The sequence below is a fragment of the Heptranchias perlo genome, chromosome 6 (assembly GCF_035084215.1).
Source record: "Heptranchias perlo isolate sHepPer1 chromosome 6, sHepPer1.hap1, whole genome shotgun sequence".
Taxonomy (NCBI): Eukaryota; Metazoa; Chordata; class Chondrichthyes; order Hexanchiformes; family Hexanchidae; genus Heptranchias; species Heptranchias perlo.
Window position 1 is genome coordinate 55,181,730 of NC_090330.1, and position 18,704 is coordinate 55,200,433.

The 18,704-nt window shown below is 45.1% G+C and overlaps 1 protein-coding gene across 1 annotated transcript in view; it reads left to right on the forward strand.

Annotated features, from left to right (window-relative positions):
- Positions 1-6,784: 6,784 nt before the first annotated feature.
- Positions 6,785-18,704, forward strand: part of naalad2 (N-acetylated alpha-linked acidic dipeptidase 2) — a 128,792-nt gene continuing 116,872 nt past the window's right edge. Inside the window, exons 1-2 of the mRNA XM_067986334.1 lie at positions 6,785-6,930; positions 7,177-7,282. Of these exons, the coding sequence (XP_067842435.1) occupies positions 6,849-6,930; positions 7,177-7,282 (188 nt within the window). The 5' untranslated portion in view covers positions 6,785-6,848. The remainder of the gene's footprint in view (positions 6,931-7,176; positions 7,283-18,704) is intronic.

Genomic DNA, 18,704 nt, shown 5'->3' on the forward strand with positions numbered 1-18,704 from the left:
CTGTGGCGAGTGTTAAAACTGTGCATTGTCTGAACTGTGGAGAGTGTTAATACTGTGCATTGTCTGAACTGTGCAGGGTGTTTTAACCCTATGCATTGTCTGAACTGCAGGGAGTATTAGCACTATGTATTGTCTGAACTGTGGGGAGCTGTTACCACTGTCCATTGTCTGAACTGTCGGGAGTATTAGCGCTTTGTGTTGACTGAACTGTGGGGAGCTGTTAGCACTATGCATTGTCTAGACTGTGGGGAGTGTTAACACTGTGCATTGTCTGAACTGTGGGGAGTTGTTAGCAGTATGCATTGTCTGAACTGTGGGGAGCTGTTAGCACTATGCATTGTCTAGACTGTGGGGAGTGTTAACACTGTGCATTGTCTGAACTGTGGGGAGTTGTTAGCAGTATGCATTGTCTAAACTGTGGGGAGTGTTAACACTGTGCATTGTCTGAACTTTGGGGAGTGTTAGCACTGTGCATTGTCTGAACTATTGGGAGTGTTAGCACTCTGCACTGCCTAAAATGTAGGGAGTGTTAATAATGTCTATTACCTGAATAGTGGGGAATGTTAACACTGTGCGTTGTCTGAACTGTGGGGAGTGTTAGAACATAAGAACATAAGAAATAGGAGCAGGAGTAGACCATACAGCCTCTTGAGCATGCTCCGCCATTCCGTAAGAGCATGGCTGATCTTCTCCCTCAATTTCACTTTCCAGCCCTATTCCCATATCCCTTGATTCCCTTAGTATCCAAATATCCATCGATCTCAGTCTTGAATATACTCAACAAAGCACTGTGAGTTATCTGAAATGTGGGGAACTGTTAGCGCTGTGCATTGCCTGAACTGTAGGGAGTATTAGAATCATAGAAAAGTTAAAGCACGGAAGGAGGCCATTCGACCTATCGAGTCCGTGCCGGCTCTATACAAGAGCCACTCTCACTCCCCCGCCCTATCCCCGTAGCCCTGCAATTTTTTAAACTTTCAAGTACTTATCCAGTTCCCTTTGAAGGGATTGAATCTGATGATTGAATCTGCCTCCACCAGCCACTGGGGCAGTGCATTCCAGATCCTAACCACTCGCTGTGTAAAAAAGTTTTTCCTCATGTCACTTTTGGTTCTTTTGCCAATCACCTTAAATCTATGTCCTCTGATTGTTGACCCTTCCGCCAATGGGAATAGTTTCTCTCCATCTACTCTGTCTAGACCCTTCATGATTTTGAATACCTCTATCAAATCTCTTCGCAACTTTCTATGTTCCAAGGAGAACAACACCAGCTTCTCCAGTCTATCCAAGTAACTAAAGCCCCTCATCCCTGGAATCATTCTAGTAAATCCCTTCTGCACCCTCTCTAAGCCCTTCACATCTTTCCTAAAGTGCAGTGCCCAGAACTGGACACAATACTCCAGCTGTGCCTGAACCAGTGTTTTATGAAGGTTCATCATGACTTCCTTACTTTTATACTCTATGCCTCTATTTATAAAGCCCAGGATCCTGTATGCTTTTTTAAACGCTTTCTCAACCTACCCTGCCACCTTCGGCGATTTGTGTACATATACCCCTAGATCTCTCTATTCCTGTACTCCTTTTAGAATTGCCTCTCCTCATTCATCCTACCGAAATGTATCACCTTGCATTTTTCTATGTTAAATTTCATCTGCCATGTGTCCGCCCATGCCACCAGCCTGGCTGTATCCTCATGAAGTCTATCACTATCCCCCTCACTGTTCACTACACTTCCAAGTTTTGTGTCATCTGCAAATTTGGAAATTGTGCCCCGTACACCCAAGTCCAAGCAGTGGTCCTAGTACCGACCCCTGGGGAACACCATTGTACACCTCCTTCCAGTCCAAAAAACAACCGTTCACCACTACTGTTTGTTTCCTGTTACTTAGTCAATTCTGTATCCATGCTGCTATTCATTCCATGGGCTTCAATCTTGAAGACAAGCTTATTATGTGGCACTTTGTCAAACACCTTTTGAAAGTCCATATACACCACATCAACTGCATTGCCCTCATCTACCCACTCTGTTACCTCATCAAAAAACTCTATCAAGTTAGTTAAACACGATTTGCCTTGCTGACTTTCCCTAATCAATCCACACTTGTCCAAGTGACTGCTAATTCTGTCCCGGATTATCGTTTCCAAAAGTTTCCCCACCATCGAGGTTAAACTGACTGGCCTATAGTTGCTGGGTTTATCCTTACACCCTTTTTTGAACAAGGATGTAACATTTGCAATTCTCCAGTCCTCTGGCACCACCCCCATATCTAAGGATGTTTGGAAGATTATGGCCAGTACCTCCACAAATTCCACCCTTACTTCCCTCAGCATCCTAGGGTGCGTCGCATCCGGACCGGGTGACTTATCTACTTTAAGTACAGCCAGCCTTTCTAGTACCTCCTCTTTATCAATTTTTAGCCCATCCAGTATCTCAACTACATCTTCCTTTACTGAGACTCTGGCAGCATCTTCTTCCTTGGTAAAGACAGACGCAAAGTAATCATTTAGTACCTTGGCCATGCCCTCTGCCTCCATGAGTAGATCTCCTTTTTGGTCCCTAATCAGCCCCAACCCTCCTCTTACTACCCGTTTACTGTTTACATGCCTATAGAAGACTTTTGGATTCCCTTTTATGTTGGCTGCCAGTCTATTCTCATACTCTTTCTTTGCCCATCTTACTTCCTTTTTCACTTCCCTTCTGAACTTTCTATATTTAGCCTAGTTCTCATCCTGACATCTGTCATACGCCCCTTTTTTCCGCTTCATCTTACTCTCTATCTCTTTTGTCATCCAGGGAGCTCTGGTTTTAGTTACCTTACCTTTCCCCCTCATGGGAATGTACCTAGACTGTATTCTAACCATCTCCTCTTTAAAGGCCGCCCATTGTTCAATTATAGTTTTGCCTGCCAATCTTTGATTCCAATTTACCTGGGCCAGATCTGTTCTCATCCCACTGAAATTGGCCCTCCTCCAATTGAGTGTTTTTACTTTAGAATGGTCAGAGTCCTTTTCCATAGCTATTCTAAACCTTATGATACTATGATCGCTGTTCCCTAAATGTTCTCCCACTGACACTTGCTCCACTTGGCCCGCCTCATTCCCCAGAACCAAATCCAGCAATGCCTCCTTCCTCGTTGGGCTGGAAATGTACTGGTCAAGAAAGTTCTCCTCAACACACTTCAGAAATTCCTCTTTGCCACTTATATTATTACTATCCCACTCTATATTAGGATAATTGAAGTCCCCCATTATCACTACTCTATGGCTTTTGCACCTCTCTGTAATTTCCCTGCAAATTAGCTCCTCTATATCCTTCCCACTTGTTGGTGGCATATTGAATACACCCAGTAGTGTAATGGCACCTCTATTGTTTTTCTTAACTCTAACCAAATGGATTCTGTTGACCGGAGGTCACCGGTTACGGTTACTGGCTTAGTACAAACAGGAGAAGAGTCAATTCTCTCTTAACTCTCAATTCGCTTTATTCACGCCGTTAGATCATATACATATGGCTTATACTTCTGGTTAGATATAGGCATGCAGTTTACACCAGGTTATACAGTTTTATACCCAAACTAAGATCTAAACGCACACCCACTAGGTTTCTCTGACACTCCCTGAGTGGTCACAGAATATAAAGGATAATACCTGAAAAGGAGAGCTGACGCTGGCCAGGCGTTCCGTTCTCTCTCTTTCGCCGTCGTCTCTACGTCCCTGACGTAGGGTCTTCTGCGATGGTTGGTCTCCGGAGTCTTCACTCTGGCTCCACGCCCCAGATCCTTCATTCTTATTCCGAATCTTATCTCTTCTAGCTGTGCTGTCTCTCTCCCTTTGGTTTAGGCCTACTCGCTTTTTGCCTTCTCCTCATTGGCTCTGTCCCAAGGACTTAGGTAGCATTACCTCATTACTCCTTTTCTAAATAAGGACTTGTGTCTTATCACATTTCCTTTGTCTTTCACAAAACTTAGCTAATTCAAACCGGTTCCAGCCAGCTAAGGCCAGTGACTGAACTCAGGTTACTTTAGTTCAAAAGAATGGTCAGAGTCCTGCCTGTGCGTATCAGCAGCTGACATCTCAGGTTACTTTCTGCAGCCCCTAACCAACAATTCTGTCCTTGACCCCTCCAGGCATCCTCCCTCTCCAGCACTGCAATATTTTCCTTAATCAATACTGCCACCCTCCCCCCCCACCTCCCCCGAATCCTTTCTTTCCTTCCCTATCCTTCCTGAATACTTTGTATCCAGGAATATTTAGTACCCAATCCTGCCCTTTTTTGAGCCAGGTCTCTGTTATCGCCATGACACCATATTCCCATGTGGCTATTTGCACCTGCAGCTCACCAACCTAGTTTACCACGCTTCGTGCATTCACACACATGCACTGTTAACCAATCTTAGACTTTCTTGTACTCCCTCTCTTAGTCTGATCCCACCTAATACCGTACTATTTCTTATTCTAGTGCTATCTTTCTCTCCCAATCCTTTGTACACCTTGTTTCTCCTTTCCAATGCTACATCAAGGTGCCCACCCCCTGCCAAATTAGTTTAAACCCTTCCCAACAGCACTAGCAAACCTCCCTGCGAGGACATTGGTCCCAGCTCTGTTGAGGTGCAACCTGTTCGGCCTGTATAGGTCCCACCTCCCTCAGAACTGGTCCCAATGCCCCAGGAATCTAATGCCCTCCCTCCTGCACCATCTCTCCAGCCACACGTTCATCTGCTCTATCCTCCTATTTCTGTACTCACTAGCGTGTAGCACTGGGAGTAATCCAGAGATTACTACCTTTGAGGTCCTACTTTTTAATCTCTTTCCTAACTCCCTAAAATCTGCCTGCAGGACCTCATCCCTCTTTCTACCTATGTTGTCGGTACCAATGGACCACAACCTTTGGCTGTTCACCCTCCGACTCCAGAATGTTCTGCAGCCTCTCAGTGACATCCTTGACCCTGGCACCAGGGAGGAAAACATACCATCCTGGAATCAAGTCTGCGTCCACAGAAACACCTGTCTGCTCCCCTAACTATTGCTCTCCTGACCTTTCTCATCCACCCCTGTACAGCTGAGCCACAGATGGTGCTATGGTCTTGGCTCTGGCTGCACTCCACAGAGGAACCCTCTCCCTCACCAATGTTCAGAACTGAATACTGATTAGAGAGTGAGATGTCCCCAGGGGACTCCTGCACTACCTGCCTGGTCCTCCTTGTCTGTCTGGCCGTCACCCAGTCCCTCTCTGCCTGCACTTTCTTAAGCTGTGGGTGACCACCTCCTGAATCGTGCTATCCACGTAGCTCTCAGTCTCGTGGATGCACTGCAGTGATGCCAGCTGTTGCTCAAGCTCCAAAACCCGGAGCTCGAGCTCCTCCAGCTGGTGACACTTCCTGCATGTGTGGTTGTCGGACATGGAAAGCATCCTGGAGTTCCCACATGGCACATGCCGTGCTTTCAACGGGTCTGAGCTGCCCTGCCAAGCCTCGATTTATTAGATTATTTACTAAACTTAACAAAAATAAACTAACCATTAAAAAAGTGCTCACCAGAAAAAGATACACAGTTAGTACTGTGCATTGTCTGTACTGTGGAAAGTGTTAACACTATGCGTTGTTTGAACAGTGGGGAGCTGTTAGCAGTGAGCATTGTCTGAGCTGTGGGGATTGTTAACACTGTGCATTGCCTGAACTGTGGGGAGTATTAGTGATGTCTAATGCCTGAACTGTGTTAACACTGTGCATTGACTGAATTGTGGGGAGTGTTAACACTGTGCATTGTCTGAACCGTGGGGAGTGTTAACACTGTGCATTGTCTGAACTGTGGGGAGTGTTAACACCATGCATTGTCTGTACTGTGCGTTGTCTGTACTGTGGGGAGTGTTAGCATTGTGTGATGTCTGATCTGTAGGGAATTTTAGCAGTGTGCATAGCCTGAACTGTGGTAATGTTAGCACTGTGCATTGTCTGTACTGTGGGGAATATTAGCGCTGTGTACTATCCGAACTGTGCGGAGTGTGGGGGGAGTGTTAACACGGTGTATTGTCTGAACTATGGGGAGTGTTAACACCGTGCATTGTCTGAACCATGGGGTGGGGGTTAATGCTGTGTATTGTCTGAACTGTGGGGAATGTTAGCACCGTGTATTGTCTGAACCGTGGGGGGTGGGGGTATTAACGCTGTGTATTGTCTGAACTGTGGGGAGTATTGATGCTGTGTCTTGTCTGCATTGTGGGGAGTGTTGACGCTGTGTATTGTCTGAACTGTGGGGAGTGTTAGCACTGTGTATTGTCTGAACTGTGGGGAGTGTTAGCACCGTGTATTGTCTGAACCGTGGGGTGGGGGGTGTTAACGCTGTGTATTGTCTGAACTGTGGGGAGTGTTGACGCTGTGTATTGTCTGTACTGTGGGGAGTGTTAGCACCATGTATTGTCTGAACCGTGGGGTGGGGTGGGAGGTGTTAACGCGGTGTATTGTGTATTGTCTGAACTGTGGGGAGTGTTGGAACTGTGCAGTGTCTGATCTGTAGACAGTATTAGCATCAGCTTGAAAGCTACATTGCCTGCCTCCACCGTAGCTGCAACTGACTGGATCAAATTATACATACTATGCAGAATGTTGGGTGACTGGTGTCCAATTATGCCTTCCACTTCCCTGCCTTATATGTACACTAGGTAAATGCAACTATTTTTTTTAGCAGGCACGATCCATTGGGTTCATGTTTGAAGCCACAGCAGACTTTCCCATACTCTCGCAGAGTTTCACAGATAGGACAGTGAATTGCCTCGAGCTCTCAGCTGTTCGAAGTTTAGACTTTCGGTCGAAGAGAAGGGAGGTTCCTATCAGAGACACCATCAGCTAGAAATGAGGTCTGGTGACAGTCCCCGCAAGTGGGCGCGCGTATTGTTCATACTAATCGCAGTCTTTTTCATCGGGTTTCTAATCGGTGAGTATTGAGTAACCCGAACAGTGTGAAAGATATTGATCAGTGGAACCTCGTCGAGAAGAGCTGGGTTTAATTTGCCCCTGTTGAGTGTCACCAACATAAAACATTTCTTGCCAATTGTGCAAAGAAACAGCTGTCTGATCTTAACCAAAGTTAGGCAGTTAATTGACTAAACTCTTCCGCTGAATAGGGTTAAAACAGACATTTTCGGCAAATGGTTTTGAAACCCGAACCTTTCTGTTGTAGGGTGGATGGGGCGGCCCTGTGCGGACTTCTCTCCAGTGAAGCCTCAAGCTATTCGGACCAAACTGCTGAATGAAATGCAAGCTGAAAATATCAGAACATATCTCCGGTAAGAGACGCAATTCTTCATATAACGTGCTGCTTTTACCAATTGAAGTTGAAGACCTTTGGCAATTTCGTTTTTAAAAAAAGTCATCATCTCTGCAACCCCACCCACTGACAGAGGTCCCATCTTTGAAATGTGACATTAAACCGAGGCCCTGTCTGCCCTCTCAGATGGACATGAAAGATCCCATGGTACCATTCAAAAAGAGCAGGGGAAGTCTCCTGCTGTTCTAGCCAATATTTATTCCTCAATCAACATTACTAAAACAGATTATCTGGTCATTATCACATTGCTGTTTGTGCGACCTTGCTGTTTGCACTTTGACTGCTGTGTTTCCTACATTACAACAGCAACTACACTTCAGAAGTACTTCACTGGCTGTAAATTGCTTTGGGAGGTCCTGAGGTCCTGAAAGGCACTATATAAATGCAAGTTCTTTGTGTATGTATTTCATGGTAATGCATACGGGAAGCAAGATAAAATGTTGAAGCAGGGTGAGAGAGCAGAAGATAATTGTATTGTAATTCTGTCTCCGTTTTGAAGTTATACATTCTTTATTTTTATATTGCTATTATAAATTCCTATGTCTGTATTTACATTGAAAACTGCCGATATAAACTTGTCATGCTGTAATTATATGGTGCTGCCAATGGTGGCACTGAAACATCTCCAAAAGCTGGAGGGTGTAATTACAGTGTGACAAGTTTAAATTATAGATGTGGATTATGGAATTTATAACGGGAAAAGTTGGCAGCAAGTGCACACAGATGTATTACTGGTCAGTATCCTGTAGTGTTGCACATGGGAAGTGATTTATTTGTTGAAAATGTCTGACATGTATGGTGAGTGAATTCCTTTTACATATTAGGGTTGGATGTGGGGGCATTTGTTCATTTTTAATATATACATATAAACATTTCAGAAAACATTTGAAGAAAAGAAGTCATTTAAAATTAATGTCCCAAACTCAAAAGATTTTTGTTTTGAGATCTCCAAATTATGCATGATTTTATACTTGAATGTTTATCCATCTTATAGTTTCGCTTTTAGCATTCTTTTTTTCCTTAAATGACAACGCTCAACATTTTTATTGCAAAAATCACCCAAAGGATGTAAGCTGCAATTTTAGCACATGGCATCTGAAACTTTCTGTGTGGAGTGAAGATTGGGGAAAGGACATTGGAAGCTGATCGAAATTCAGACCTGCAAGTCTCTCCTAATTACAGTGAGAGACAAATGCAACCTCTATCTGTATCTCAAGGTGAAGTGCCACCCAATTCCCCTGAGTTTGCAATCAAATGTCACTGTTATTCTCAAAATTGTTCTCCAATCACTTAACAGTAGTGCAAACTGTCAACTGTATTTTACTTTTAATGCTGAACACTGCATTACCCATCCTCTACCCATCTGCCCTTGTAAACTAATGCTCCATCTTCAACCTCCCACCCCATCTTCAACCTCCCTTTCATCTCCTAAGTCCTAGAATGTGTTGTCACCTCGTAAATCCATGCTTATCTTTCTTGCAAGTCTATGTTTGCATCTCTCCAATTAGATATCTGCCCCTGCCCAGTACTGAAATGGCCCTAATCAAAATCACAAGTGATATTCTCTGTGACTGTGACCGTGGTGCATTATCTCTCCTTGTCCACTCTGCAGTCTTTGACATGAAAGACCACAACATCCTCCTCCAGCACCTATCCTGCGTTGTCCAGTTCATTGGGGTTGCTCTTGCTTGGTTCTACTCTTACCTATCCAGTCGTAGCCAAAGCATCTCCAGCAATGGCTTCTGTTCTATACAGTTACCCCTTGAGTCCCCCAGGGAGCTGTCCTTGACTCCCTCTTCCTCATGCTGTCCCTTGGCAACATCATCCGAAGACATGGGGTCAGCTTCCACATGGACCCTGATGCCATCCAGCTCTACCTCTTCACCACCTGTCTCGGCCCCTCTACTGCTTCTGTGTTGTCAAACTGCTCGTCCGACATCCGACCTTGGCTGAGCTGCAATTTCCTCCTGAAGACAATGGCTCCAGACCGGAGCCATTGTCTTCAGCCCCAGCCTCTGATTCCATCTGTCTCAGGTTGAACCAGATTGTTTGAAATCTCAGCTGAAGTTCGGGTAACATATCCTCTCTATCACCAAGACTGCATATTTCCACTCTCGTAACATTGCCCGTCTCCACCTCTACCTCAGCCCATCTGCTGCTGAAACTTTCATCCATGCCTTTGTCACTTCCAGACTCGACTCTTCCAATTCTCCCTTGGCCGGCCTCCAATCTCCCACACTCTATAAACGTCAGCTCATTCAAAATTATGCTGCCCATATCCTAACCCACACCAAGTCCCACACACCCATCACTCCTGTCCTTGCTGACTTAGATTGGCCTCCAGTCCTTCAGTGCCTCCAATTTAAAATTTTCATTCTCACGTTTAAACAGTTTCATGGCCTCAACCCTCCCTGTCTCTGTAACCTCCTCCAGCTCTACAACTCCCCGCACAGAAATCCCCATTCCCCTGACTCTGGCCTCTTGTGCATCCCTCACTCCCTTTGCCTCCCATTAGTCGTCATGCTCGTAGCTGCCTAGGCCTCATGCTCTGGAATTCCCTCCCTAAGTTTCTCTGCCACTCCAACTATCTCCTTTAATAGCCTCCTTAACATTCACCTCTTTGCCCAAGCATTTGGTCACCCCTCCTAATATGCCCTGCTTTTTCTTGGGGTCCATTTTTGTGTGATTTATATCTGTGAAGTGTCTTGGGATGTTTTTCTTTGTTAAAGGCACGATATAAATGCTTTGCTGAACACCTCCGCTCTGTCTGCAAGTGTGACCCTGACCTGCCAGTCGCTTGCAATTTTAATTCCCCTTCCCACTCCTCCTCTGTAAGGACTTGCACAACACCAGGTCCAACAGTTTTATTTTAAATCACAGTGACGAAGGAGGAAAGCTCCGAAAGCTTGTGATTTAAAATAAAACTGTTGTTGTGCAAGTCCTTACATTTGTCCACCCCAGTCCATCACGGCATCTCCACATCGCCACTCCTCCTCTGACCTCTCTGTCCTCGGCCTCTTACACTGTTCCAGTGAAGCTCAACGTAAGCTCGAGGAACAGCACCTCATCTTTCGTTTCGGCACTTTACAACTTTCCGGACTTAACACTGATTTCAATAACTTCAGTTCATAACGACTGCTCCCATTTTTTTCGGTCAGCAATAGCTGGTAATGGTTCTGCTGCTGCCATTCACAGCTGCTACTGATCAATCTTTTGTTTCTTAACCTGTCCCATCATCCCTTTTGATATTTAATCGCTCGTGCCCTCCACCCTATCAGAGACCTTCCCTTTTGTTCTTCGCTCCCCCGCCCCCCCACCCACCCCCGCTCTGTACTTGCCCAAAAACTTTAACTCTTTTAACATCTTCCAGTTCTGATGAAAGGTCTTCGACCTGAAACGTTAACTCTGTTTCTTTCTCCACAGATGCTGCCTGACTTGCTGAGCTTCTCCAGCATTTTCTGTTTTTATTTCAGATTTCCAGCATCCGCTGTATTTTGCTTTTGATTATATAAATGCAGATCGTTGTTGTTTGGAAAGATCCTGTGTTGAGTTTTACAAAGGTAATTTTTGAGATAATGTTCACATTCTTGAAAAAAAATGTTGAAACTTAACTAAGGCCAGGGATTAAAATCTCAGAATGGTGGTGGTGCTGGGTGAGGGGACTCTACTGCATTACAGCACCACCAGTGGTTGGAGGCCTGCAACTGCATGCTGAAAACAAAAACCATTTTCAATTAGTTCTGGTATTACAGGGAGCATTACAGGTCAGATTAACATTAGAAATCCCATTAAAGTGTCGTCTACTGGTGTTATGGGGAAGCATCAAAGGAAAGCATCACTTGTGAAATTCAGCTCCTTTATCCATAACCATATCCAATTCCAGACATTTCAACTTGAGAATCTCCATACGAATGTTTATATAGGATTTTTCAATGGAGCACATAACCCACATACTGACTTTAGTATAAAAACAGAAAATGCTGGAGAAGCTCAGCAAGTCAGGCAGCATCTGTGGAGAAAGAAACAGAGTTAATGAATCAGGTCGTCACCTTTCATCAGAACTGGAAGATGTTAAGAGTTTTTGGGCAAGTAGAGAGCCAGGGAAAGGGGGGGGGTGATGGAAGGGGAGGAAAAAGCAAAAGGGAAGGTCTCTGATAAGGAAGAGGGCAGGAGTGAGTAAATGACAAAAGGGATGATGGTGCAAGGCAAGGAAGGTGGTAATGGGACAGGTTAAGAAACAAAAAGATTGGTCAGGAGTAGTTGGAAATGGCAACAGCAGAACCATTTTCAGCACCTGCTGCCCGAAAAAATGGGAATAGTGGTAATGGATAAAAGAGCTGAATTCCAGAGGTGAGGTGAGAGTGATTGCCCTTGACATCAAGGCAGCATTTGACCGAGCGTGGCACCAAGGAGTCCGAGTAAAATTGAAGTCAATGGCAATCGCGGGGAAAACTCTCCAGTGGCTGGAGTCATACCTAGCACAAAGGAAGATGGTAGTGGTTGTTGGAGGCCAATCATCTCAGCCCCAGGACATTGCTGCAAGAGTTTCTTAGGGCAGTGTCCTAGGCCCAACCATCTTCAGCTGCTTCATCAATGACCTTCCCTCCATCATGTGGTCAGAAATGGGGATGTTCGCTGATGATCGCACAGTGTTCAGTTCCATTCGCAACCCCTCAGATAATGAAGCAGTCCGTGCCCACGTGCAGCAAGACCTAGACAACATCCAGGCTTGGGCTGATAAGTGGCAAGTAACATTCGCGCCAGACAAGTGCCAGGCAATGACCATCTCCAACAAGAGAGAGTCTAATCACCTTCCCTTGACATTCAATGGCATTACCATCGCCGAATCCCCCACCATCAACATCCTGGGGGTCCCCATTGACCAGAAACTTAACTGGACCAGCCATATAAATACGGTGGCTACAAGAGCAGGTCAGAGGCTGGGTATTCTACGGCGAGTGACTCACCTCCTGACTCCCCAAAGCCTTTCCACCATCTACAAGGCACAAGTCAGTAGTGTGATGGAATACTCTCCACTTGCCTGGATGAGTGCAGCTCCAACAACACTCAAGAAGCTCGACACCATTCAGGACAAAGCAGCCCGCTTGATTGGTAACCCATCCACCACCCTAAACGTTCACTCCCTTCACCACTGGCACACTGTTGTTTCAGTGTGTACCATCCACAGGATGCAATGCAGCAATTCGCCAAGGCTTCTTCGACAGCACCTCCCAAACCCTTGACCTCTACCACCTAGAAGGACAAGGGCAGCAAGCACATGGGAACAACACCACCTGCACGTTCCCCTCCAAGTCACACACCATCCCGACTTGGAAATACATCGCCGTTCCTTCGTCGTTGCTGGGTCAAAATCCTGGAACTCCCTACCTAACAGCACTGTGGGAGAACCTTCACCACACAGACTTCAGCGGTTCAAGAAGGCGGCTCACCACCACCTTCTCAAGGGCAATTAGGGATGGGCAATAAATGCTGGTCTCGCCAGTGATGCCCACATCCCATGAATGAATTAAAAAAATGACCTAAAGCTATTGAAATCAATGTTGAGTCCGGAAGGTTGTAAAGTGCCTAAACGAAAGATGAGGTGCTGTTCCTCGAGCTTACGTTGAGCTTCATTGGAACAGTGTAAGAGGCCGAGGTCAGAGTGGGACGGGGAATTAAAATGGCAAGCGACCGGAAGGTCAGGGTCACGCTTGCGGACAGAGCGGAGGTGTTCAGCAAAGCGATCACCCAATCTGCGTTTGGTCTCCCCAATGTGGAGGAGACCGCATTGTGAGCAGCGTTATACAGAATACTAAATTGAAAGAAGTACAAGTAAACTGCTGTTTCACCTTGAAGGAGTGTTAGGGACCCTGGATGGTGAGAAGGGAGGTGGTGAGGGGCAGGTGTTGCATCTCCTGCAGGTGTTGTGTCACTTCGGAATGCTGAAAGGGGAGGGGAAGATGTGGTGGGATTGCGCTGGAGGTGACAGAATTGGTGGAGGATGATGCATTGAATATGGAGGCTGGTGGGGTGGAAGGTGAGGACAAGGTGGACTCTATCATGGTTCTGGGAGGGTAGGGAAGGGGTGATGGCAGAAGTGCGGGAAATAGGACGGACACAGTCGAGGGCCCTGTCAACTACAGTAGAGGGGAATCCTCGGTTGAGGAAAAGGAAGACATATCGGAAGCACTGGTGCGGATGGTGGCCTCTTCAGAACAGATGCAATGGAGATGGAGAAACTGTGAGAAGGGAATAGAGTCCTTACAGGAAATGGGGTGGGAGAAAGTGTAATCAAGGTAGCTGTGGGAGTCGGTGGGCTTATAATAGATACTGGTTGACAGCCTATCTCTGGAGATGGAGATAGAGAAGTCGAGGTAGGGTAGAGTTAGAGATGGAATATGTGAAGGCGAGGGAAGGGTGGAAATTGGAAGCAAAGTTGATTAAATTTTCCAGTTCGGGGTGAGAGCAGGAAACGGCACCGATAAGTCATCAATGTTTGGAAAAAGAGGTGAGGGAGGGGACCTGAGTAGGACAGGAACAAGGAATGTTTCACGTATCCCACAAAAAGGCAGGCATAGCTAGGACCCATATGGGTTCCCATAGTGATACCTTTTATTTGGAGGAAGTGAGTGGTGTCAAAGGAGAAGTTGTTCAATGTAAGAACAAGTTCAGCCACGTCGTCGTCGTCGTGGTGACAGTGACCAGTGACCAGTCCGTGCGCCCACCCCACCCTCCCCTCTACCGGTACAGTGATGCCTGTAGCGGTGCGGTTCCCTGCTCCCGCCCCGAATTGCATCAACGTTGCGTCCAAGTGGCACCCGTCCCTCGCCTTCACATGGTCCATCTCTGACTCTGCACTGCCCGCCCTCGACTCCTCCAGCACCATCTCTGGGGGTAGGCCGTCAACCAATATCCATTATAAGCCCACCGACTCGCACAGCTATCTTGATTACACTTCCTCCCAGTTTCTCCGACTCCGTTGCATCTGTTCTGACGATGCCACCTTCCGCACCAGCGCTTCCGGTATGTCTTTCTTTTTCTTTAACTGAGGATTCCCCTCCACTGTAGTTGACAGGACCCTCTACTGTGTCCGTCCTATTTCCTGCATTTCCGCCCTCACCCCGTTCCTTCCCTCCCAGAACCATGATAGGGTGTCCCTTGTCCTCAACTTCCAGCCCATCAGCCTCCACATTCAACCAACATCCTCCTCCATTTCTGTCACCTCCAGCAGGATCCCACCACCAAATACATCTTCCCCTCCCCTTTCAGCATTCCAAAGGGACCGCTCCCTCTGTGACACCCTGGTCCACTCTTCCAACACCAGCTCTCCTCCCCACGGCACCTTCCCGTGCGAGCGCAGGAGATGCAACACTTTCACCAGGGCCCTCAACACTCCTTCCAGGTGAAACAGCGGTTTACTTGTACTTCTTTCAATTTAGTATTATGTACTCACTGCTCACAATGCGGTCTCCTCTACATTGGGGAGACCAAATGCAGATTGGGTGGTTGCTTTGCTGAACATCTCCGCTCTGTCCGCAAGCGTAACCCTGACCTGCCGGTCGCTTGCCATTTTAATTCCCCTTCCCACTGCTACTCTGACCTCTCTGTCCTTGGCCTCTTGCACTGTTCCAATGAAGCTCAATGTAAGCTCGAGGAACAGCACCTCGTCTTTTGTTTAGGCACTTCACAACCTTCCGGGCTCGACATTGATTTCACTAACTTCAGATTGTAACCACTGTTCCCATTTTTTTCGGACAGCAGGTGCTGGTAACGGTTCTGATGTTGCCATTCACAGCTACTTCTGTCCAATCTTTCGTTTCTTATCCTGTCCCATTACCACCCACCTTGCCTTGCACCATCATCCCTTTTGTCATTTAATCACTCCTGCCCTCTTAACAGAGACCTTCCCTTTGTTCCTTTCCTTCCCTCCCCTCCCTCTCTCTCCCCCTCCCCCTTTCCTTGGCTCTGTACTTGCTTAAAAACTTTAACTCTTTAACATCTTCCAGTTCTGACGAGAGGTCGTCGACCAGAAACGTTAACTCTGTTTTTCTCCACAGATACTGCCTGACTTGCTGAGCTTCTCCAGCATTTTCTGTTTTTATTTCAGATTTCCAGCATCTGCAGTATTTTGCTTTTGATTTACTGATTTTAATATATAAGATTGTGTAGCCAATTGTGGGAAAATGGCTCATGTTGGCTGTACTTTTAAAATGTGAAAGTAAGGAACCTGATGGGAAGTTTGGATGGGTAGGCTAGATGGAGCAATGGTCAAAACATAATTAAGTTACAATGTTACAATTCTAAGCATCTTTTTATGTTTTCCATTTTGTAGCTACAGTCCTATGGCTTGGTTAAGAATGATCTTAGTTTATTTGTTGATGCTTCACCCTGTTTAGGGCTTTATAAACATGTTAATCATACCAGTTCCTTATGCTTTGTGTCCTCTTGGATTTGATAAATTTTGTGAGTTTCCTCCAAGAAAGGAGGGAAGAGAGACAACAGGCCAGTTAGCCTGACATCAGTAGTAGGGAAAAAGGAAAAAGCTAGAATCTATTATTAAGGGCGTAGTAACAGGGCACTTTGCCTAATCATATTATGATTTTCTGAGTCCACACGGTTTTATAAGAGGGAAATAATGTGTGACAAATCTATTAGAGTTTTTTGAGGGTATAATTAGCAGGCTAGATAAGGGGGAACCAGTGGATATAATATATTTGGATTTTCAAAAGGCATTCGATAAGGTGCCACATAAGAGGTTGTTACACAACACAAGGGCTCATGGGATTGGGGATAATATATTAGCATGGATAGAAGATTGGTTAACAGACAGAAAACAGAGTAGGAATGAATGGGTCATTTTCGTGTTGGCAGGTTGTAACTAGTGGGGTGCCGCAGGGATCAGTGCTTGGGCCTCAGCTATTTACAATCTATATTCATGACTTAGATGAAGGGGCTGAGTGTAATGTCTCCAAGTTTGCTGATGATACAAAGCTAGATGGGAAAGTAAGCTGTGAGGAGGATACAAAAAGGCTGCAAAGGGAAATCAACAGGTTAAGTGAGTGGGCAAGAAGGTGGCAGGTGGAGTATAATGTGGGGAAGTGTGCGGTTACTCACTTTGGTAGGAAAAATAGAAAAACGGAATATTTTTTAAATGGTGAGAAACTATTAAATGTTGGTGTTCAGAGAGATTTGGGTGTCTGTGTACACGAAACACAGGAAGTTAAAATGCAGGTACAGCAAGCAATTAGGAAGGCAAATGGTATGTTGGCCTTTATTACAAAGAGGTTGGAGTACAAGAGTAAGGAGGTCTTGCTGCAATTACATAGAGCTTTGGTGAGACCACACCTGGAGTGCTGTGTGCAGTTTTGATCTCCTTACCTAAGGAAGGATACACTTGCCTTCCTGCAATGAAGATTCACTAGATTGATTACTGGAATGAGAGGGTTGTCTGTGAAGAAAGATTGAGTAGAATAGGCCTATACTCTGGAGTTTAGAAGAATGAGAGATGATCTCATGAAAAACATAAAAGATTCTAAGATGGTTTGACAGGGTAGATGCTGAGAGGATGTTTCCCCTGGCTGGAGAGTCTAGAACTAGGGGAACATAGTCTCAGGATAAGGGATTGGACATTTAGGACTGAGATGAGGAGGAATTTCTTCACCTGGGGTCACAAATATTTGGAATTCTCTACCCCAGAGGGCTGTGGATGGTCAGTTGTTGAGTATATTCAAGACTGAGATGGATAGATTTTTGGACTCTAAGGGAATGAAGGGATAAGGGGATCGGGTGGGAAAGTGGAGTAGAGGTCGAAAATCAGCCATGATCTTATTGAATGGCAGAGCAGGCTGGAGGGGACATATGGCCAACTCCGACTTCTATTTCTTGTGATCTTATTGCGGTGAATACCTATACAGCAATATTGGTACAACAGATGAGAGTCTTGAAGAAATCTATTCAAAAAAGCTCACCTTCATTGTGTATGTGTGTATAAAATTTAGCCATTTATGTACAAAATAATTTTTGAAAGCTGTACATTTAGGGAAATGGCAACTTAGACTTGTGGTATCATGCCTGACCATTGTCGTAAGCACATAACAGTGGGAGTGACAACTACTAGAAGGAGAATTTGGTGAGAGATGAAATTCATTGGTGAGTAGCAGATGAGCTGTGGTTTAGTGATACAGAACTTGTGCTTTTTATTGAACTGAAAGTTATGCTTAGATTTTAACTTGTATAATTGCAAGTCAGTTGGCAGTTAACTGTCAATGAACTATAAATAGGCCACTGTCCAAGTGTTCTGACTGACCAGTTGAAACTGGGTTGTGTCTGAAAGGCATATAAAGAGAGATAGTTTTCACAAAGTGAGCTGGAAACAGAGTGGGAGTAAGGACTTCTAAAATGGGAATTTGGTGAGAATGGTGATTAGGTGCAGAAGGGGAAGGAGATTGTAATTAAAGAAAGAACTCGCATTTATATAGCGTGTTTCATGACCTCAGGACATCCCACAACTGTACTTTTGAAGTGAGTCACTGTTGCATTGAGTTTACTAACTTGATACTATATATGTAAGTAGAACAAATTAACTAAATCTAAAAATAGCAGCACAGGAAAGAACAGTGATGTGTCATTCCAACAATGTGTGGAAGTTTCAAGCAGTATGTGTTGACTGGCAAATATGTCTGTGGATAGTGCTACCAACTGGCACTACTCTAGCTCAAAATCTCAGAATTTGAGGATGAGACAGAGACAATTCAACACATCAGGGAGATATTTAAACTAGAAAGGGTGGGGTGGGGGAGTGCTGAAAAATAAAACCAACCAGAATCAGCTAATAGTAAAGGGAAAAAGAGATGAGGATAATATGCAGAAAACAATTCAGCAGGAAGGGTACGGTTCAGAGGAATAAAATCAAATAGACTAGTTGTAAAAGACTGAAATAAGTGGGGTAGCTTAGACAAATCATGGGAAAAGGAGTAGTCTTTTTTAAAAAGCAAAAAAGGTTTCAACGCAAAGAATGTAGGAAATAAACTGGGGCAACAGGAAGCAATTATTTTACAGGAAGATCTAGACTTAATAGCATTTCCAGAAACCTAACTGCAAACTACTCAAGAGTGGGAAAGAAACATATTAAGATATAATATATTGAGGAGGATTGAAAAGATAAGGAAGGAAGCACAGTGGCAATATTGGTAAAAGAGGAAATACATGCAGTAGAGAGGGTTGAAGTGTACAAGAAAGGGATAAAGTCGGTCAATATGGCTGGAACTCAAAGATTTTAAAAAAGGGCTTGTTTCATTTGTCGGGTTAAATTGGAGACCCCCAAATTATGGGAAGGAAATGGAAGAGGAAATCTACCATCAGGTTAGAGAGATCACAATATG